Raw genomic sequence first — 18,123 nt, 5'->3', positions numbered from 1 at the left:
TAATTGAATAGACAACAAATAGAACAATATTACTCAATGTAAGACAACTTCTTAAACCAATAATAAAACATCAAATGCCTAAAAGTAATAAGACTAACCAATTTGTGTAGCTGTGCCAAGGTGTAAAGAACGGGGTCTTTTCTCTGAAGACACAGTGACATTTCTAAATGTAACTTGATCATCAAAACCATAGAGCTCCTTCACCTTCAGATGTAAAATAACCTAGAAGATGTTATATATTGGGCAATATAACAATCAAGTAAAAGCACTGACTAAACTACAGGAAGATTTGAACCTTAAACAAAAGTTGAGATACAGGATCCCCTTCAAACCATTCAAAGTGTCTAGCACTACATTCTCCCCATAATAGTCCTCCCTCACCAAATTCTCCCCAACGACAAGTACCTGTTAAGAAGCCTCTATTATAGTGAAGAAACAGATACACTGACTGGCATCAACAAGAAACCTAGAACCATTCTCGTTGAAATGAAATGATAAAGCAAACAATAATCATTCTAACAATGAAGAAAAGAATATATGGATCACTAAAGACAAATAGAGAAAGGCTTAAATGTTTAAACTACAATAAATACCTCTTTATCTCAAAAAAAAAAAAAAACAGGATATATATTGAGAGAAAAATAATCTAGAGAGGAAGGATGAAGCATCCTTCAACACAAAATGATGACTAAGAGGAAGTGAAAACTAAACAAAAGAATAGGTGCCACAATAGACTTGGATATTAACCCTACATTTGGTTCTTGGAAACTTTTAAGGAAAATGAAAAGGAAAGAAAAAAAAAAAGAAGAAGAAAAATAGAGGAAAAGGAAAGGTAAAGAAAAATAAAAAAATTGATTTAAAGTGAATAAATTATTTTTACACGTTTCTTCAAATTCATTTCACTCACTTTTCTTCTTCTACATGAAGATTAAATAATTTGCAATGCATAAGTTTCTAATTAATTTTAATTAACTTTGACTTTCTTTTGTATTTTCCATAGTAAACCAAACACGAGAAAATCATTTTCTTTCGCATTTTCTTTTCCTTTCTTTAGTACTTTCAAGGAATCAAAAATAGCCTAAATCACAAAGAATAAGAAGCAATAAATTGAATATTTGATCTGGACAGTGTTTGAAGAAGATGTAATGAATGATGATGACATCCTATATGGGTCAAGCTGGTCAGAAAATAAGAGGTATGTGTCAAATTCATTAAGGATTTAGAACTCCGTAGTTCCATGGGAGAGCATCTAGAAAATGATTTAGGTGCTGATATTAAACCTAAAGAAAGAGCATCAAGCAGTCATATCTTCTCCTAAAGCACTTTTGCCCACATAAGAAAATCTCTCATTATTTTTTTTTTTTTTTTGATAGGAAACGACAAAGGGATATATTGATAAAAAGGAAGTACAAGAGAAGGATGAGGAATCCTCCCACCAAAGAAAAACAAAACTATAAGGAATCAAATACAAGAAAATACAAAGTAAAAACAAGCAAACTCTCTAAATTAGACCAACCCATCGGAATTACACACCGCTAACCAATCAAGTTGTAACACGTTAAGGGGAATCCCCTTAAAAACCTTGGAACAAAAAGCCTAAAGAGAAGCAAGGAAATGAATAGAATCCCAAAGGTTCTCTGAATTCCTTGCTTTATCCTCAAAAACCCTTGCATTTCTTTCCCGCCACACTACCCAAATTAAAGCGATGCACGCAGCTTGCCATAAAACAATCGCTCTTAGAAAATCCAAAACCATTAAAATTGGTAGACAACATGTCAAAGATGCTCCTCGGGGGGACTCAATCTGTCTTGGCTAACTGAAATAATCTATGCCACAACCCCAACGTCAAAGAGCAATGGAGAAAAAAATGATCTACTGATTCTTCATGCTTCATGCACAACTTACAAATATCAGGACAAAGTGGTTTGTAGGGTCTTCTCGACCGTAACAAGTCATTAGTATTTACCTTCTTATGTGCCACTAACTAGACAAAGGACTTGACTTTGAAAGGGACTTGAGAATTCCAAACGAACTTAGTAGGGAAAACTAGAGGAAAACCAGAAAATTGGGATAAGGAAAGAAATAAAGATTTGACTATAAAAAGTCCTGAAGGAGATAAAGACCAGGATCTCATATCTAAAACTGAAAGTGATAAATGTAGACGATCAAGAGACTGCATGAGGCCTCCTAAATCTTCTATCTCGGAATCGGAAAGGTTATGGCAAAAGTTAAAGTTCCAAGAGAAGGGGCGAGTAAAGCCGAGAATTAAAGAAATAGGAAAATTTTTATCCGTAACTACTCTAAATAGTCTTGGATATTGAACTCCCAAAGGTTGGTCCCCCCACCACAAGTCTTCCTAGAACCGAATTCTTTCCCCATCTCCTACCACAAACTGAGTAAACTTGGAAAACTCTTGGGAGACTTGTGCAGTAGCCTTCCAAGGACAATGATGTGACCATCTGACTATAATGTTAGCATCCCAACCATTGGAGTGTGATCCATAAATGCTTAAAATAACCTGATGCCACAGAGCTGAACCCTCCCTAGGGCACCTCCACAACCATTTCCCTAAGAGAGCAAAATTCCTTATAGAAATCTTCCCAAATCCCAATCCCCCTTTTGCCTTCGGATTACACACTACATCCCAACTAACAAGATGATCTCTTTTGCCTCCCCCAACCGCTGACCATAAAAAATCTCTTTGCAATCTCTCAATTTTTACTGCCACTGAGGCAGAAATCTTAAACAAGGAAAGGAAGTAACAAGGTATATGGGTGAGGCAAGATTGAATGAGAGTTATTCTGCCTCCAAAAGATAAATACGTCTTTTGCCACCCATCTAATCTTCACAAGATCCTCTCAATCACTAGATCCCAAAAGCCACGAGCCTTGGGATTCTCTCCCAGAGGAAGACCCAAGTAGAGTATAGGTCAACTAGAAGCCTTGCAATCAAGCAACTCGTCCAACCTAGAAAGATGATTCTATTCAAGATTAATGCCATAAATATTACTTTTGTCAAGGTTAACCTTCAGCCGAGAAATATGCCCAAACACTAGCAAAACACTCTTGAGGGTCAGCATATCCTCCTCTCGAGTGCTAGAAAAGAAAATGGTATCATTGCAAATTGTAAATGGGACACCCTTGTTCTGTTCCTACCCATCCTGAAACCCTCCAAGGCATTTCTTTCCTCTGCTCTCAATAACATCTTGTTCAGTACATCTGCAACTAAAGTGAACAAAAAAGGGGATAAAGGGTCTCCTTGTCTTAAACCTCTAGATGCCTTGACCCACCCTTTAGAGTTTTCATTCACTAGGACTGCAAAAGATACTGTGGACAAACAGCCTCTCATCCATTTCCTCCATCTAGGACTAAACCCCTTCTTCTCCAACAAATGATCCAAAAAATCCCAACCCCAACTCACATGGTCGTAAGCCTTTTCAAAGCCAATTTTGAAGACAACTCCTTCCTCCCCTGATCGTCTTTTCTCATCCACTGTCTCATTGGCTATGAGAACTGCATCCAAATTTGTCTCCCCTGAACAAAAATGCCTTGAGTAGAATGGATAGTTTCGTGAAGTACCCCTCTTCCCGTCATTATCACCCTTCTTGTTGAAGAAAATCGGGTCCTTTAATTTAGGAAGTTATCATACAGCTGTGATAAGTCTTAAATTTTGAATTTCCTAAATAGTGTTATGTAACTAGATAAATATGTACCATTTTTTTCCCACTTGAATGAGAAAGACAGGTTTTTAGAATTTCTCACAACATGGTATCAGAGCAGTTTGCTCTCTGGGAAATATTCAGCCTTCATTGTCATTGATAACCTGTCTAAACTCATTCTTTGACCTTAATTACCTCTCTAATTTTTTTTTTCTACATTTTGTTGATCTGTTTCTGAATTTGTCAATGCACGATATGTCAGACATCAACCAGCCCCATCAAACAATCCTACAGAATCCCCCATGGAAGCATCCTAGAACCATGACTGGAGAATTTCAAAATTTTCAGACTGCATACCGCTTAACAGGAAGAAATTATATACAGTGGTCGCAACAAGTGAGGACGTTTTTTAAGGGCAAAGGAAACTTAGTTATTGAAACCTAAAGATCCAAGATTCACTGTTTGGGACGAAGAGAATTCTTTGACTATGTGATGGTTATAGAATTCAATGTTAGCCGAAATCAGCAGAACATGTATGTTTTTGACAACTGCTCATGAAATTTGGGAAACTGTTCAGAAAACATACTAAAAAATACAGGATGTTGCCCTAATTTATGAATTGAAGGTTCCAATCAAAAAAAAAAAAAAAAATTTATGAATTGAAGGTTAAAATATCAACTACAAAACAGGGTACTCAGTCAGTTATTGAATATCACAATGTGATGAAGAATCCATGGCAAGAGGTAGACTATTATCAAAACATTCAAATGAAGTGCAGCAAAGACTCTGCTATGCTTCAAAAATTTGTTGAAAGGGAGAGAATTTTTGAATTTTTAGCCAGACTTAATGTAGAATTTGATCAAGTTCTGGTTCAAGTTCTCAGGAAAGAAGTCTTACCATCAATTAATGAAGTGTTTTCTATTATCTGCGTCAAAGAAAGCATGGGTGATGGTTGAACCACAACTAGTGGATGGATCATCCATGATTGTAAAGAAATCGGGTGGAGGAGTCGAGCTAAATGGTATGAATCAAAATGTTAACATGGAGCAAGGAAGACAGGAGTCAATGAAGAACTTTAACAAAGAAGAACCGTGGTGCTCATACTGCAAGAAAGCATGTCATGATAAACCATAGGGCCTCAATTGGGGTGGTGGTGTGAAAGGCTGGCAGCAGTGTGGATAGGCTAATTTTGTGAATGGTGATCGACCTCCCCAAGGCACAATGAGTTCTATTAATGGAGAACTTGGTGAATTTAAAAATTTGAAAATCTGAGAAATTTGTTGGGATCTCTTGGAAAACCCACTGGTATGTGCTCCCTTGCAGAAACAAGTAAGTCTTCTCTATCTCATGCACTAAGTGCCTCAAGTTTATCCTTTTTGGACTCTTGGGTCATCGACTCAAGAGCCACAAACCATATGGCCTGTTCTTCTCATTAATTCTCCACATATAAATCATGTCCTAGTAGCAAGAAAATAGCTATTGCAGATAGTTCTTTAACCACAGCTACTGGTCAAGGAAAAATTAACTTGTCATCATCACTTGTTCTACAGAATGTACTCCATGTGCCAAAATTGTCGACAAATCTTGTTTCAATCCATAAACTCATCAAAGACCTAAATTGCAAAGTGACCTTTTTTTTTTCACTCGTATTTTTCAAGAACAGACCACGAGGAAGATGATTGGGCATGCTGAGGAAAGAGACAGACTTTACTATCTTGAGAGATCAAGTGAAAAGTTGAACAATGTGTACCGATCATCTTTATTCGTTCTGACCCAATCTTCAATTTCCAATAAGGAGCAAATATGGCTCCATCACTTCCACCTTGGACATCCATCCTTTAGCGTGCTTAGGACAATGTTCCCTTTGTTATTTAAGTTTATTGATGTAGATAGTTTTCATTGTGATGTTTGTGAATTTGCCAAGCATCATCGTGTTTCTTTTCCTTTAAGCAATAAAAAGTGTTCTATTCCATTTACCTTGGTACATAGCAATATTTGGGGTCCAGCTAGAGTTCCAAATATATCCAGAGCTAGATGGTTTGTTTCCTTTATCGATGATTGCAAAAGAATGTCTTGGATTTTTCTTTTAAAACAAAAGTCTAAAGTAAGCAATGTTTTTCCCATATTCAATAACATGATAAAAAATCAATTTGGGATTTGTATTAAAAGAGTAAGATCCAATAATGCAAGGGAATATTTCAATCAAACTTTATCACCTCATTTTCACAAAGGAATCATTCATGAGTCATCATGTGTTGACACACCCCAAAAAAATGATGTGGCTGAAAGGAAAAAATTGGCATCTTCTTGCAATCACACGAGCCTTATTATTTCACAAACATGTACCAAAATCTTTTTGGGCCAAGGCACTCCTTATGGCTACACACTTGAATAATCGAAATCTATCTAGAGTGCTTGGTTTCAAAAGCTCAATTGAAGTATTCTCCACTTTTCATCCCAAGTATCCTATTTCAAAAACTTCAACTCCAAGGACTTTTGGGTGTGTATATTTTATGCACGTTCATGCTCCCAATCATAGTAAACTTGATCCAAGAGCTTTGAAATGTATCTTTGTCAGGTATTCTTCTACAAAAAAAAGGATACAAATGCTACCGTCCACCAACCAAAAAAATTTGTTGTCTCTATGGATGTAACCTTTGTTGAAAAACAAAGCTATTTTTCACATCCTTCTCTTCAGGGAAAAAAACCAAGCATGGAAGATAAGGATTCATGGCTACTTGAACTCAACTCTAATCACTTTCCCTTCAGCTGAAACACTGTCCAGTCCAGCCAAAATTACCTATGATCAGTCCAAACCCAAATCTGCCCAATTCAACTGAGATGACCCCATATCAATCCAATCCAAATATGCCTAACCCAGCCAAAGAAACTGAGTCAATCTCTTCATCAATTAGATCGGTGCCCATTGTGATAAAACCACTACAGGTTTACATGAGAAGAAAAGAGCCAATTTCCAACCAAGTGCTCACTCAATCATCCAAACCAGTGTTAAGTAATGAATTTGTCCCTCCTATAAGCCTAATTCATTCTAAAAACAACAATGACCTTCACTTACCCATTGCCATTAGGAAAGGTACTAGGACTTGTACCCAATATCCAACGTCTCTTTTTGTGATCTTTAATAAATTTTCCAAGCCCATAAGAGTTTTCTTACCCAATTACATACCATAGTCATCCCTAAAACCTTAAGTGAGGCACTTAGTAATGAGAATTGCAGACAAACCATGAAAGTGGAAATGGAGGCATTGGAGAAAAATGGAACATAGGAGATTGTAGAGTAGCCAAAAGGGAAGAGAGCGGTTGGCTATAAGTGGGTGTTCACCATCAAGTATAAGGTCGATGGCACTTTAGAATGGTATAATGCAAGATTAGTGGCCAAAGGAGATCCACAAACCTATGGGGTTGATTATCTAGAGAAATTTTCACCTATGGCGAAAATGAACATTGTGACGGTGCTATTATCGTTGGCAGCTAACTTAGGGTGGACCTTACAACAATTTGATGTCAAGAATGCCTTTTTGCATGGGGATTTAGATGAGGAGGTATATATGGAAGTTCCACCAGGTTTTGGAATGAATTTCTAAAATAGAAAATCATGTAAAACGAAGAAAGTGTTATATGGGTTGAAGCAATTACCAAGCAAAGTTAAGGAGACCATAGACTATTTATAGAACATACAGATTTAGGGGACGTTACTGTATTATTGGTGTATGTGGATGATATAATTGTGATAGGAAATGATCCAAAGGAAAGGTAATACCTTCAATGATATCTAGCAAGGGAGTTTGAAATAAAGGAACTTGGGAAATTAAAATGTTTCCTAGGAATCAAGGTTGCATATTTGAAGGAAGGTATCTTTATTTCTTAACAAAAATATGTAACTGATCTTCCAAATGGGACAGGGACATTGAGTTGTAAGCCAACAAACACCCCTATAAAACCAAATCACAAGCTAAGAGGGGAAATAGATGGTATGATGGTTGATCGAGGCATGTGTCGAAGGCTTGTTGGCAGGCTAATTTACCTCTCACACAAGACCAGACCTTGCATATGCTGAGAGTGTTGTGGGTCAATTCATGCATAATCCGAAAGAAGTACATCTTCAAGCAATGTATTGAATTCTGCATTATCTCAAGGGAACCTCAAGAAAAGGGTTATTGTTTGAGAAGGGTATGGAATTGAGCCTAGAAGCCTACACAGATGCAAACTACGCAAGATCGATCATGGATAGGAGATCAACAACGGGTTGTTGTACATTTTTTGGAGGAAACTTAGGTCTTTTGGTAATTGTTTTTTAAAACAGTTTTGAAAAAATAGTTTTTAAAAACTGTTTTAGAAAACTGTTCTATAATGTTTTATTAAACAAAAGTTTGTTTGGGAATCTAAAATTGTTTTTAACCTGTTTTTAATATTTTTAAATATGTTTTAAAAATAATTTTTATATACATAGCTTTATTTTTAATCATTATATATGTTTGTATAATTATTCTTTAAAACAGCTCTCAAAAAACAACGGAAAACAACTAAAAGAAATTCTCTAAAAACACCTTGTTTTCTTTTTATAATAATAGAGAACGGAAAGAAACAGAAAACAATTTCTGATTGCCAAACATGTTTTTCAGTTTTTTTGTTCTAAAAAACAAAAAATTGTTCTTGAAAACAATTTTCAAACAAGGCCTTAGTGACTTAGAGAAGTAAGAAACAACCCGTAGTAGCAAGATCAAGTGTAGAAGCAAAATTCAGAGTAATGGCACACGGGGTTTGTGAATTACTTTGGCTTAAGATTATTCTCAATGATCTCAAAGTCAAGTGTATGTATCCTATGAGATTATATTGAGAAAGAAAGTCAACTATCAACATAGCTCACAATCCAATGAAGCCCGTGGAGGTGGATAGACATTTCATTAAAGTGAAGTTGGAAAGTGGTCTAATCCACACACCTTACATATCAACAAGGCAGCACCTTGTAGATATTCTAATCAAGTCAATTCAATGTTTCAAGGAATAACAAGCAAGCGGGGAATGGCTAATCTCTATTCACTAGCTTAAGGAGGAGTGTTGATGAAAATCAGGCCCTTTAATTTAGAAAATTATCATACAGATGTGACAAGTGAAACTTTTTGTCTATTAGGAGTGTTCCTCATTTATAGGGGTTGTTAGAGCTAGTTTTTAATGTTAGAGTCAATTTCCAATTTAAATTTTGAATTTCCTAAATAGGATTATGTCACTAGATAAATATGTACCATTTTTTTTCTACGTAAATGAGAAAGACAGTTTTTTAGAATTTCTCACAACACATTTTTCAAATTAATGAGTCCAATGTTAAAATGCAACAATCTCTGACTAGTCAGTAAATTGGTATAGATGCTTCCAAAAACCCAGTATTTAAGAGTTTCCATCCCTTTCTTGACTGCAGGAGTGTTCTCAACGTCAAATGATTGAGGTAGACTGCATGGCATAATCAGTGTTATCAAAGGAAAAAATAAAGTTTTAAGTGGCGAAATGCTTTGGTGATAGTTTTAGGTAAATGAAATTGTACATAAAAAAAAGCCAACTGCCATAACATCTTACTACGTGTACTTTTGCAAGACTTGTTAAGGCTAGTTGGATTTATTCCGCACAAGGATCATGGTGTCAACTTGATCAGAGGTTTTTCCTAATACTGGTCTGGGTTCATCAGGAGGCATGATGAAGTGCAAAGTTGAAAAGTTTGAAGTGGAAAAAAAGTATTTTCAGGTAAAGTTTGAAGGATCGTATGGTGGAACTTGGGTATCAATAATAGAAAGGAGCCGTGGTTTTGTTGTATCAGTAGGATTTGGAAAGGAGGAGGTGGATTGGTTAACGGAGCATTTGAAGAAAGCTGTGGAGTTGGAGAATACCAGGGGATTTACATGAAAGTTCAAGGGCGAGAATAAGATTCATTTGATGGAGATTTGCTTCAACAATAGAGGGCGATTCATGAAAATCACCGAGATTGCTACAAGAAGGAAACCTCTACTTCTTGTCATCCCTGAGGGTGATAAAGGTAATGGATGGAAAGTCCTTAGGAGGGCGATTCTTTCAGTGCAAGATTATTCTGATCAAGTCGGAGAAGAGTTGAAGAAGACGTTTGGCAATACTCAGATGAGTAAAAGCATATATAGAGGTGGTCGGTCATACGCAGAGGTGGTTGCAGAGGATGGAATTAGGAGTGGAGTTCCAGTATCAGCTGGAAAATGGGCCAGAGCCGTAATATGTGAATGCAAAGAAAAAGTCCAAGACTGGACTCATGAAGGCAAGGCCATTGCGAGGATGATGGGTGTGAAAGGTATGGTGTCTATAAATCCCATTTCCGCCTTCAAGGGGTGTTTCTTTGTGAGTACAGCAGGAAGAGCAAAATGGTTCCAAGAGCAGGAGAGACTTTTAGTGAAAGGAAGGCCTATTCTCCTAAGAAGATGGTCGCTAAGAGAAAATATGATTATTCCTGGAAAATTCAGAAGGGGTTGGTTAGAGTTGAAAGGCCTTCCTTTTCACTTGTGGGAGGAAGACCAGCTGAAATTCATCTTGAAGAAGTGGGGGAGGGTGACGAAGGTAGCAAGGGAAGCCGTGAAGCTGTTGGACTTGACGAAGGTGAAGCTGTGGGTGGAGATGCATCCTAATGTCGTGCTCCCAGCATTGCTTGAGGTGGAAGACGGGGCCTGGAAACATACAATAGCAGTTTCAGTCATCGGAGAAGAGGGTGAAGACGACACTGTCACGTCCGAGACAACCCACTGCAAGTACGAGTGGTTGAAAGAGGGGGGTTGCGTCTCTCAGACGACAAAACTTGCAGAGGGGCTACGAGGTAGTATCAGGGGTAATAAGTGCTGCAGTAGGGAGCTTCTTCCCCAGGCACGTTATCGATGCTCAAGTACAAGTATGGCGGCCAAAAGGGAGAAAGGATGGGAAGGGAGCAGATTGGGCTTAGTAGAAGAAAACATTCTTGGGCCCATAGTGCCTGAGACTTCTACTAAAGCCCATCCAATAAGGGCCCAAAGAGGGAGAAGGAGTCATGGGCTTCACGCTGGCCCAAACGCCCCTCAAGCCCTTGACGCAGCGGCATCCCCTTCTTCTCTCCAGCGAGTGGGCTCCTCTGCAAAAGCAACCACGCATCCTCGTTCAGGCGATGAGAGGGCCGACGTCGAGGAAATACATGGAGAGGATGGTCAGGCCGATGAGTTACAGGCCCAAACTTTATCCAACCCTAGCCCACCTTCAAAGATAGAAGATGTTAGTTATGGGCGTCGAACTGTGGGCTGAAGGTCAATAGGCTTGTCGGGGTTGGGCCAATCTCTAGGAGGATCGAAGTCCTCTGGCATGAAAGGTAGGTCTCGAGAGGAAGAAAGCGCAGCGAGAAAGGGGAAAGCTCCAATGTTTCAGATGGAAGACTTCACGCAAGGGGAAAAGACGATGGATTCAAGGAAGATGTGGTCCAAACTCTTCCTTCCAAGCGCGGCTCGCCGTCACGGACAACGGAGTAGCAGCGAGCCTTTTCCCCTACGGAGCGCAGCGCCACTTAGCGAAGTCCACAATCTGGAAGTGGATGGCAGGATGAGATCTCAACAGATACGAGGTATCAGAGAGAGTCCCATCTTCCGTTGTCTTCTGCCAAGGATATGCAACAGCTGGTCGAAGGAAGAGACCTTGACGTCAAGAGGAGAGATGGACTCGCGAAAATCCCAACTCGAAGATGACAAAGGAGGATTTACAGGCCGAGCGGGGTACGATCCTTGTGGTTCTTCAGTCACGGAGTCACCTTCTATTCCAAGAACCAGAGGTAATGAAATCATTTTGGAAGGAAATTGTGAAATTTTGAGAGTGGAAAACTTAGAGGAAAGCCAGCCTTTTTCTTCTCAGCCACCCGAGCCTTATTCCTCTCCCTTCTGTAATCTGGAAAAGAATCTACCGAGTCCCTCTAGTCCTCATCTCCCAAATTCAGAATTTCTTTCCCAGTCTCCTTCGATAAATCAAGGTAAATTTAAAATTTTTCCTGAAATAGGCGATGTTGGCACCTTAAATATTGTTGGCATCCCTGTCCATGTTGAGGAGGAGAATCAAAGAGTTGTTTATAACCAGATGTCCAAGAGATCTACCCCTGGGAAGTCTTCTAACCTGATGTCAGGCAGTCCGGGGGTTAATGCAGCATCCCCACCGGAAGACTTTCTTATCGATGGCCTGTCCCCTAGGAAAATGGCTAAAGTGCGAGAGGTTCTATGCTCCCTGGACATTAAGGTGTACTCTAGGAGGAAGAATAGAGGCCCATAGGCGTTTGAATCCAGGTGGATTTGATTTGGAGGGTTAGGGCCTGAGTGTTTTTCCATGAAAATTATCAGTTGGAATGTTAGGGGTTTGGGTTCAAGTAATAAGCGAAGGGTGATTAAAGATTTCCTTAGGTTAGAGAATCCGGATGTTGTGATGATTCAGGAAACAAAAAAGGAGAAGTGTAACAGAAGGCTAGTGGGCAGTGTCTGGACGGTCAGAAATAAGGATTGGGTTATTCTCCCGGCGTGTGGGGCTTCAGGAGGGATTTTGTTCATTTGGGACTCAAAAAAGTTGTGCAAGGAGGAGGTGGTATTAGGCTCTTTCTCGGTATCGGTCAAGTTCGCCTTGGAGGGCTGTGGACCTCTTTGGATTTCTGCAGTTTATGGTTCAAATAGTCCCTCACTTAGGAAGGATTCTTGGGTGGAACTTTATGACATTTATGGTCTAACTTTTCCGTTGTGGTGTGTGGGCGGTGATTTTAATGTCATAAGGAGAAGTTCAGAAAAATTGGGGGGCTCTAGGCTAACTTCAAGCATGAGGGACTTTGATAGTTTTATTAGAGAATGTGAATTGCTTGATCCACCTCTTCGGAACGCATCATTCACTTGGTCAAATATGCAAGAGTCCCCCGTGTGTAAGAGATTAGACCGTTTTCTTTACTCAAATGAGTGGGGACAGCTCTTTCCCCAAGGCATTCAAGAAACCCTTATCAGAAGGACCTCAGATCATTGGCCAATTGCTTTGGATACCAACCCGTTCATGTGGGGCCCAACACCTTTTAGATTTGAGAACATGTGGCTGCAACATCCTAGTTTCAAGGAGAACTTTAGAAATTGGTGGAGGGGTTTTCAAGGAAACGGATGGGAAGGCCACAAGTTCATGAGGAGATTACAATTTGTTAAAGCCAAATTGAAGGAATGGAATAAGCTTTCTTTTGGAGAGCTTAATGAAAAGAAAAAAAAGTATCCTCAAGGATTTAGCTAACTTTGATGCCATTGAGCAGGATGGGGGTCTCACCTCTGAATTGTTAGATCAAAGAGCCTTAAGAAAAGGGGAGCTAGAGGAATTAATTTTGAGGGAGGAAATCCATTGGAGACAAAAAGCTAGGGTGAAATGGGTTAAGGAAGGGGATTGCAACTCTAAGTTTTTTCATAAAGTGGCTAATGGTAGGCGAAATAGGAAATACATCAAGGCATTGGAAAATGAAAGGGGCTTAGTGTTGAATAATGCAGAGAGAATCACAGAGGAGATCTTACTTTACTTTGAAAAACTCTACGCGAGTCCTATAGGAGAGTCTTGGAGTATTGAAGGATTAGATTGGTCCCCTATTTCGGAAGAGAGTGCGATAAGTTTGGATGCCCCTTTCACTGAAGAAGAGATTTCTAAGGCCATTTTTTAGATGGATAGGGACAAGGCTCCGGGGCCTGATGGCTTTACTATTGCAGTATTCCAAGACTGTTGGGATGTGATTAAGGAGGATTTAGTGAGAGTGTTCGCAAAATTTCATAGGAGTGGAGTTATCAATCAAAGCACTAATGCCTCTTTCATTGTTCTTCTGCCCAAAAAGAGTACGACAAAGAAAATCTCAGATTTTAGACCCATTACTAATGCCTCTTTCATTGTTCTTCTGCCTAAAAAGAGTACGACAAAGAAAATCTCAGATTTTAGACCCATTAGTTTGATCACTAGTCTCTGTAAGATAAAAGTCAAAGTGCTCTCAGGGCGTCTAAGAGGGGTTTTACATGAAACCATCCATTCTACTCAAGGCGCTTTTGTTCAAGGGAGACTAATAATGGATGCGGTTCTCATAGCAAATGAGATAGTGGATGAGAGAAGACGATTAGGGGAGGAAGGTGTCGTCTTTAAAATTGACTTTGAAAAGGCTTACGATCACGTAAGGTGGGATTTTTTAGATCAAGTGTTGGAGAAGAAGGGGTTCAGTCCTAAATGGAGGAAATGGATGAGTGGATGTTTGTCCTCGGTATCTTATGCAGTATTGGTGAATGGTAGTACTAAAGGTTGGGTTAAGGCATCGAGAGGATTAAGACAAGGTGACCCTTTATCCCCCTTTGTTTACTTTAGTAGCAGATGTATTGAGTAGGATGCTTTTGAGAGCAGAGGAGAGAAACATGTTGGAGGGTTTCAGGGTGGGTAGAAACAGAACTAGGGTATCTCATTTGCAATTTGCCGATGACACCATCTTCTTTTCTAACACTAGGGAGGAAGACTTGCAGACTCTCAAGAGTCTTTTGTTAGCATTTGGGCATATTTCTGGGCTTAAGGTCAATCTAGACAAGAGTAATATTTATGGTATCAATTTGGATCAAGCTCATATTTCAAGATTGGCTGAGACGCTTGAATGTAAGGCTTCTGGCTGGCCTATACTCTATCTGGGTCTTCCTTTGGGTGGGAACCCCAGGGCAGGTGGATTTTGGGATCCTGTGATTGAGAGAATTTCAAGAAGATTAGATGGATGGCAAAAGGCATACCTATCCTTCGGAGGGAGGATAACTCTCATCCAATCTTGCCTTACCCATATGCCCTGTTACTTTCTTTCTTTATTTAAGTTACCCGCTTCAGTCGCTGCAAAAATCGAGAGGTTGCAGAGGGATTTTTTATGGTCAGGGATTGGGGAAGGCAAAAGGGATCATTTAGTCAGGTGGGATGTCGTGTGTAAACCGAAGGAAATAGGGGGTTTGGGTTTTGGGAATATTTCTCTGAGGAATCTCGCTTTTTTAGGGAAATGGCTGTGGAGGTACCCTAGAGAGGGTTCAGCTCTATGGCATCAGATCATACTAAGCATCTATGGTTCACACTCCAATGGTTGGGATGCTAACACATTAGTCAGATGGTCACATCGCTATTCTTGGAAGGCTATTACTCAAGTCTTTTAGGAGTTTTCCTCGTTTACTCGGTTTGTGGTAGGAAATGGGGAAATAATTCGGTTCTGGGAAGATTTGTGGTGGGGGGACCAACCTTTGGGATCCCAATATCCAAGTCTATTTAGAGTAGTCTTGGATAAAAACATACCTATTTCTTCAGTTCTCGGTCCTACTCGTCCTTTCTCTTGGAATTTAAATTTCCGTCGTAACCTGTCAAATTCTGAGATAGAGGACTTAGAAGGCCTCATGCGATCTCTCGATGGATTGCATTTATCTCCTTCGGTTCCAAATGCCAGATTTTGGCCCTTATCTTCTTCAGGGCATTTTTCAGTTAAATCTTTCTTTCTAGCTTTATCCCAATTTTCTGGATCTCCTCAGGTTTTTCCTTCTAAGTTCGTTTGGAATTCTCAAGTTCCTTTCAAAGTGCAGTCCTTCATCTGGTTAGTGGCACACAAGAAGGTAAATACTAATGACATGCTACAAGTGAGAAGACCCTACAAAGCCCTTAATCTGGATATTTGTATTCTGTGCATGAAGCATGGGGAATCAGCTGATCATATTTTTCTTCATTGCTCCTTGATGATTGGGTTGTGGCACAGGTTATTTCAGTTAGCTAAGATGGATTGGGTCCCCCCAAGGAGCATCCTTGACATGATGTACATCAAATTTAATGGATTTGGTTCATCTAAGAGGGGGATAGCCTTGTGGCAAGCTGCAAACATCGCTCTTATTCGGATTGTGTGGTGGGAAAGAAATGCGAGGATTTTTGAGGATAAGAATTCAGAATATCTTTGGAACTCTATTGTTTTCCTTGCTTCTCTTTGGGCTTATTGTTCCAAGGTTTTTAAGGAGACTCCCCTTAATGTGATACAACTTGATTGGATAACAGTGTGTACTCCATAAGGAGTGGTCTTTTTAGAGTGTTTGCTTGTTTTTTAGTGTATTTTTCTATAGTTTAGCTTTCTTTGGCAGGAGGATTCCTCATCCTTCTTTTGTACTTATTTTTATCTATCAATAAATCTTTGTGTCCTTTCCAATCAAAAAAAAAAATTGTACATAAAAAAAGATGAGAAGAAAGATACAGAAATCCAAAAGGAGAAAATAAAGAAAGAAAAATACATCACCAAAGAGTACAAGTCAAGGTGGCAAAAAATCCTCCACAAAGGTTTGTTTGTGATCACAGCCATAAATAAATAGATAGATAAATAAATAAATAAACAATCCCCCCACAATGCACAATACATGAGAGAGCCCATGCTTAGCTGATTTATCTACAATAAAATTTGGCCTTTGAGGAATCTAAGAGATGGAGCACCTCAAAGTTGTAGTCAGGCTAACAGTATTACAAGCCCCAGGGATCTATGTCCACTGTCCTTTCTTACACTGAAAGACTAACTTATCACCACGGTCAAATCTCCCTGAACTACTATATTATTTAGCTCAATGACCACACCAGGATCAAGCCTTCCAATAAAGAAAGGATCTCAGTCTCACTATTCTTCAACAGAAAATAAGGCCTTTAGGCTCACAACCACAAGATTCTTGTGGTCCTGAAAGACGATCAATCCCAAGACATTCTGGATTACCCACAGAGCAACCGTCAAAGTTAAGATTAAAGTAAACCTGCACGAGAGAATTTCCACCCTGAAGGAGAGTACACCAGGCTCTTACAGGAAGAGCAGGCAATCTCCAATCCAAACAAATCATGCTCATTGATATCCCATGAAACACGAAAGAGACAAAAACCTAAAAGAATGAGATAGAAGATCTAGTCCATAGCAACTCCATTGGTCTACTTCTATCCTTAAAGATCCTAAAATTTCTCTATAATCATATCACCCAAAGAGTATCAAGTATGGTCACCCACCATAGAACTCTACTCCCACGACTGCCTCCAAAACCTAGAAGCAATAATTGTAGGAAATGGTCAGTTAGTCTTCACCATCTAAAATAAATAATTTGTGCCAAGAAATCAATGTAATAACCTAAATCTATATAAAAATGCAATACTGATTTAATAAGTCTTTTACTTGATTAAAGACTCAATTAGTAGATTGATTAGTTAATTAAGGGGAAGATTTTGATTTTTTTTTTTAAGTAGAATTAATGCTCTTAGAAATTTGAAGAAGATAGTAGCTGAGAATTTACCAAACTTTTGACTCCATAAGTGGCTGTTACTGTAGCCATTTGGCGGCGGCAGAACAGCAGAATCCTTTAAAAAGTGGCTGGAACATGTGCAAATAGAGAATTGAATTGAGAATTTAGGATACCTAAATCAAAAGAAATATGACAAGAGGTAAAAGGTGAGTCAACTGCTAGCTTGGAATTATGCCTTTTTATTGAAAACCCCTAAATTTTAAGCATATATTGTCCTAAATAAAAGTGATATTGACTGAAATGTTGAAATTTGTTGTTGATGACAGAGATATGTACTCTGTTATGCTTGGAAACTAACCTTGGATGTAGCATGAGCAACATGGCAAGGTTCTCAAGGCACTGAGGAAAATGGAGTAAAGGCACCACATTAGGCAGCCTTGTCAAATAATAAGGGGGAACAGTCCCTAGGTGAAAATCCCTAAAAGAAGAAAGGCAAAATACCCTATGGTGGAAAACTAAAACATACTCCGGAAAGATCCTTTTTGGAATTCATAGGGGGCATAATCATGTCTTTGGGTGAGAGTCCCTGTAATACAGGTGTACAAGCTGGGAAAGTTTAGTTGGATCAATGGTTCAGGTATTTGAAAGGTGGTATGGCTTGTTGGGCTATATGATTGTTCTTGTTCTGAATTACCAGAAAATGTATACATGTTGTCAACTATGTATTATCATTGCTTAAATTCTTGTCTAAATTTTAAAATGGAATCATCATCTACTAACCCATGAAGCTCACCCTTTTTCCAAAGTGTTTTACAGTTAAAGTAGATGAGGCAACAAGGGCTGAAAACCAGGATGCATGATATGTTATATTAGAATTGTTGGGATGGATGCTTTTTGCTAAGTACTGTGATAAGTGGCCATTATGCAAATCATGTTTGGACATTGTAATATGCTAAGACACGGGATTAGTCTTGTTTTATAGCAACGAGGCAATATAAACAAAGCCTAAGCGAAGTTAGGCAAGGCTCAGACTATTTTGTAATGTGGATGTAAAATTTATGTAGAATGGACTTCATTATTTAGATGGTATGGCAATATTTTGATTTGGGAAAATGGAAGCAAGATTGAAATTCATAATCTAATCTCCCAGAAACTAACTTGTGGGGGAAGAGAGTGAGCATTTGC

The 18,123-nt window shown here is 38.9% G+C and overlaps 1 protein-coding gene across 2 annotated transcripts in view; it reads right to left on the bottom strand.

The window, feature by feature from the left end:
* Positions 1–18,123, bottom strand: part of LOC100266612 (DNA mismatch repair protein MSH1, mitochondrial) — a 78,558-nt gene that overhangs the window by 40,052 nt on the left and 20,383 nt on the right. For both annotated transcript variants that reach the window (XM_002282220.5, XM_010651864.2), the window contains exons 10-11: positions 296–405; positions 99–204 (exon numbers count right to left, since the gene is read on the bottom strand). In XM_002282220.5, the coding sequence (XP_002282256.1) occupies positions 99–204; positions 296–405 (216 nt within the window). The remainder of the gene's footprint in view (positions 1–98; positions 205–295; positions 406–18,123) is intronic.

Source organism: Vitis vinifera, chromosome 5, assembly GCF_030704535.1.
Source record: "Vitis vinifera cultivar Pinot Noir 40024 chromosome 5, ASM3070453v1".
NCBI classification, from domain to species: Eukaryota; Viridiplantae; Streptophyta; class Magnoliopsida; order Vitales; family Vitaceae; genus Vitis; species Vitis vinifera.
This window is presented reverse-complemented; position numbering and strand designations above follow the sequence as displayed.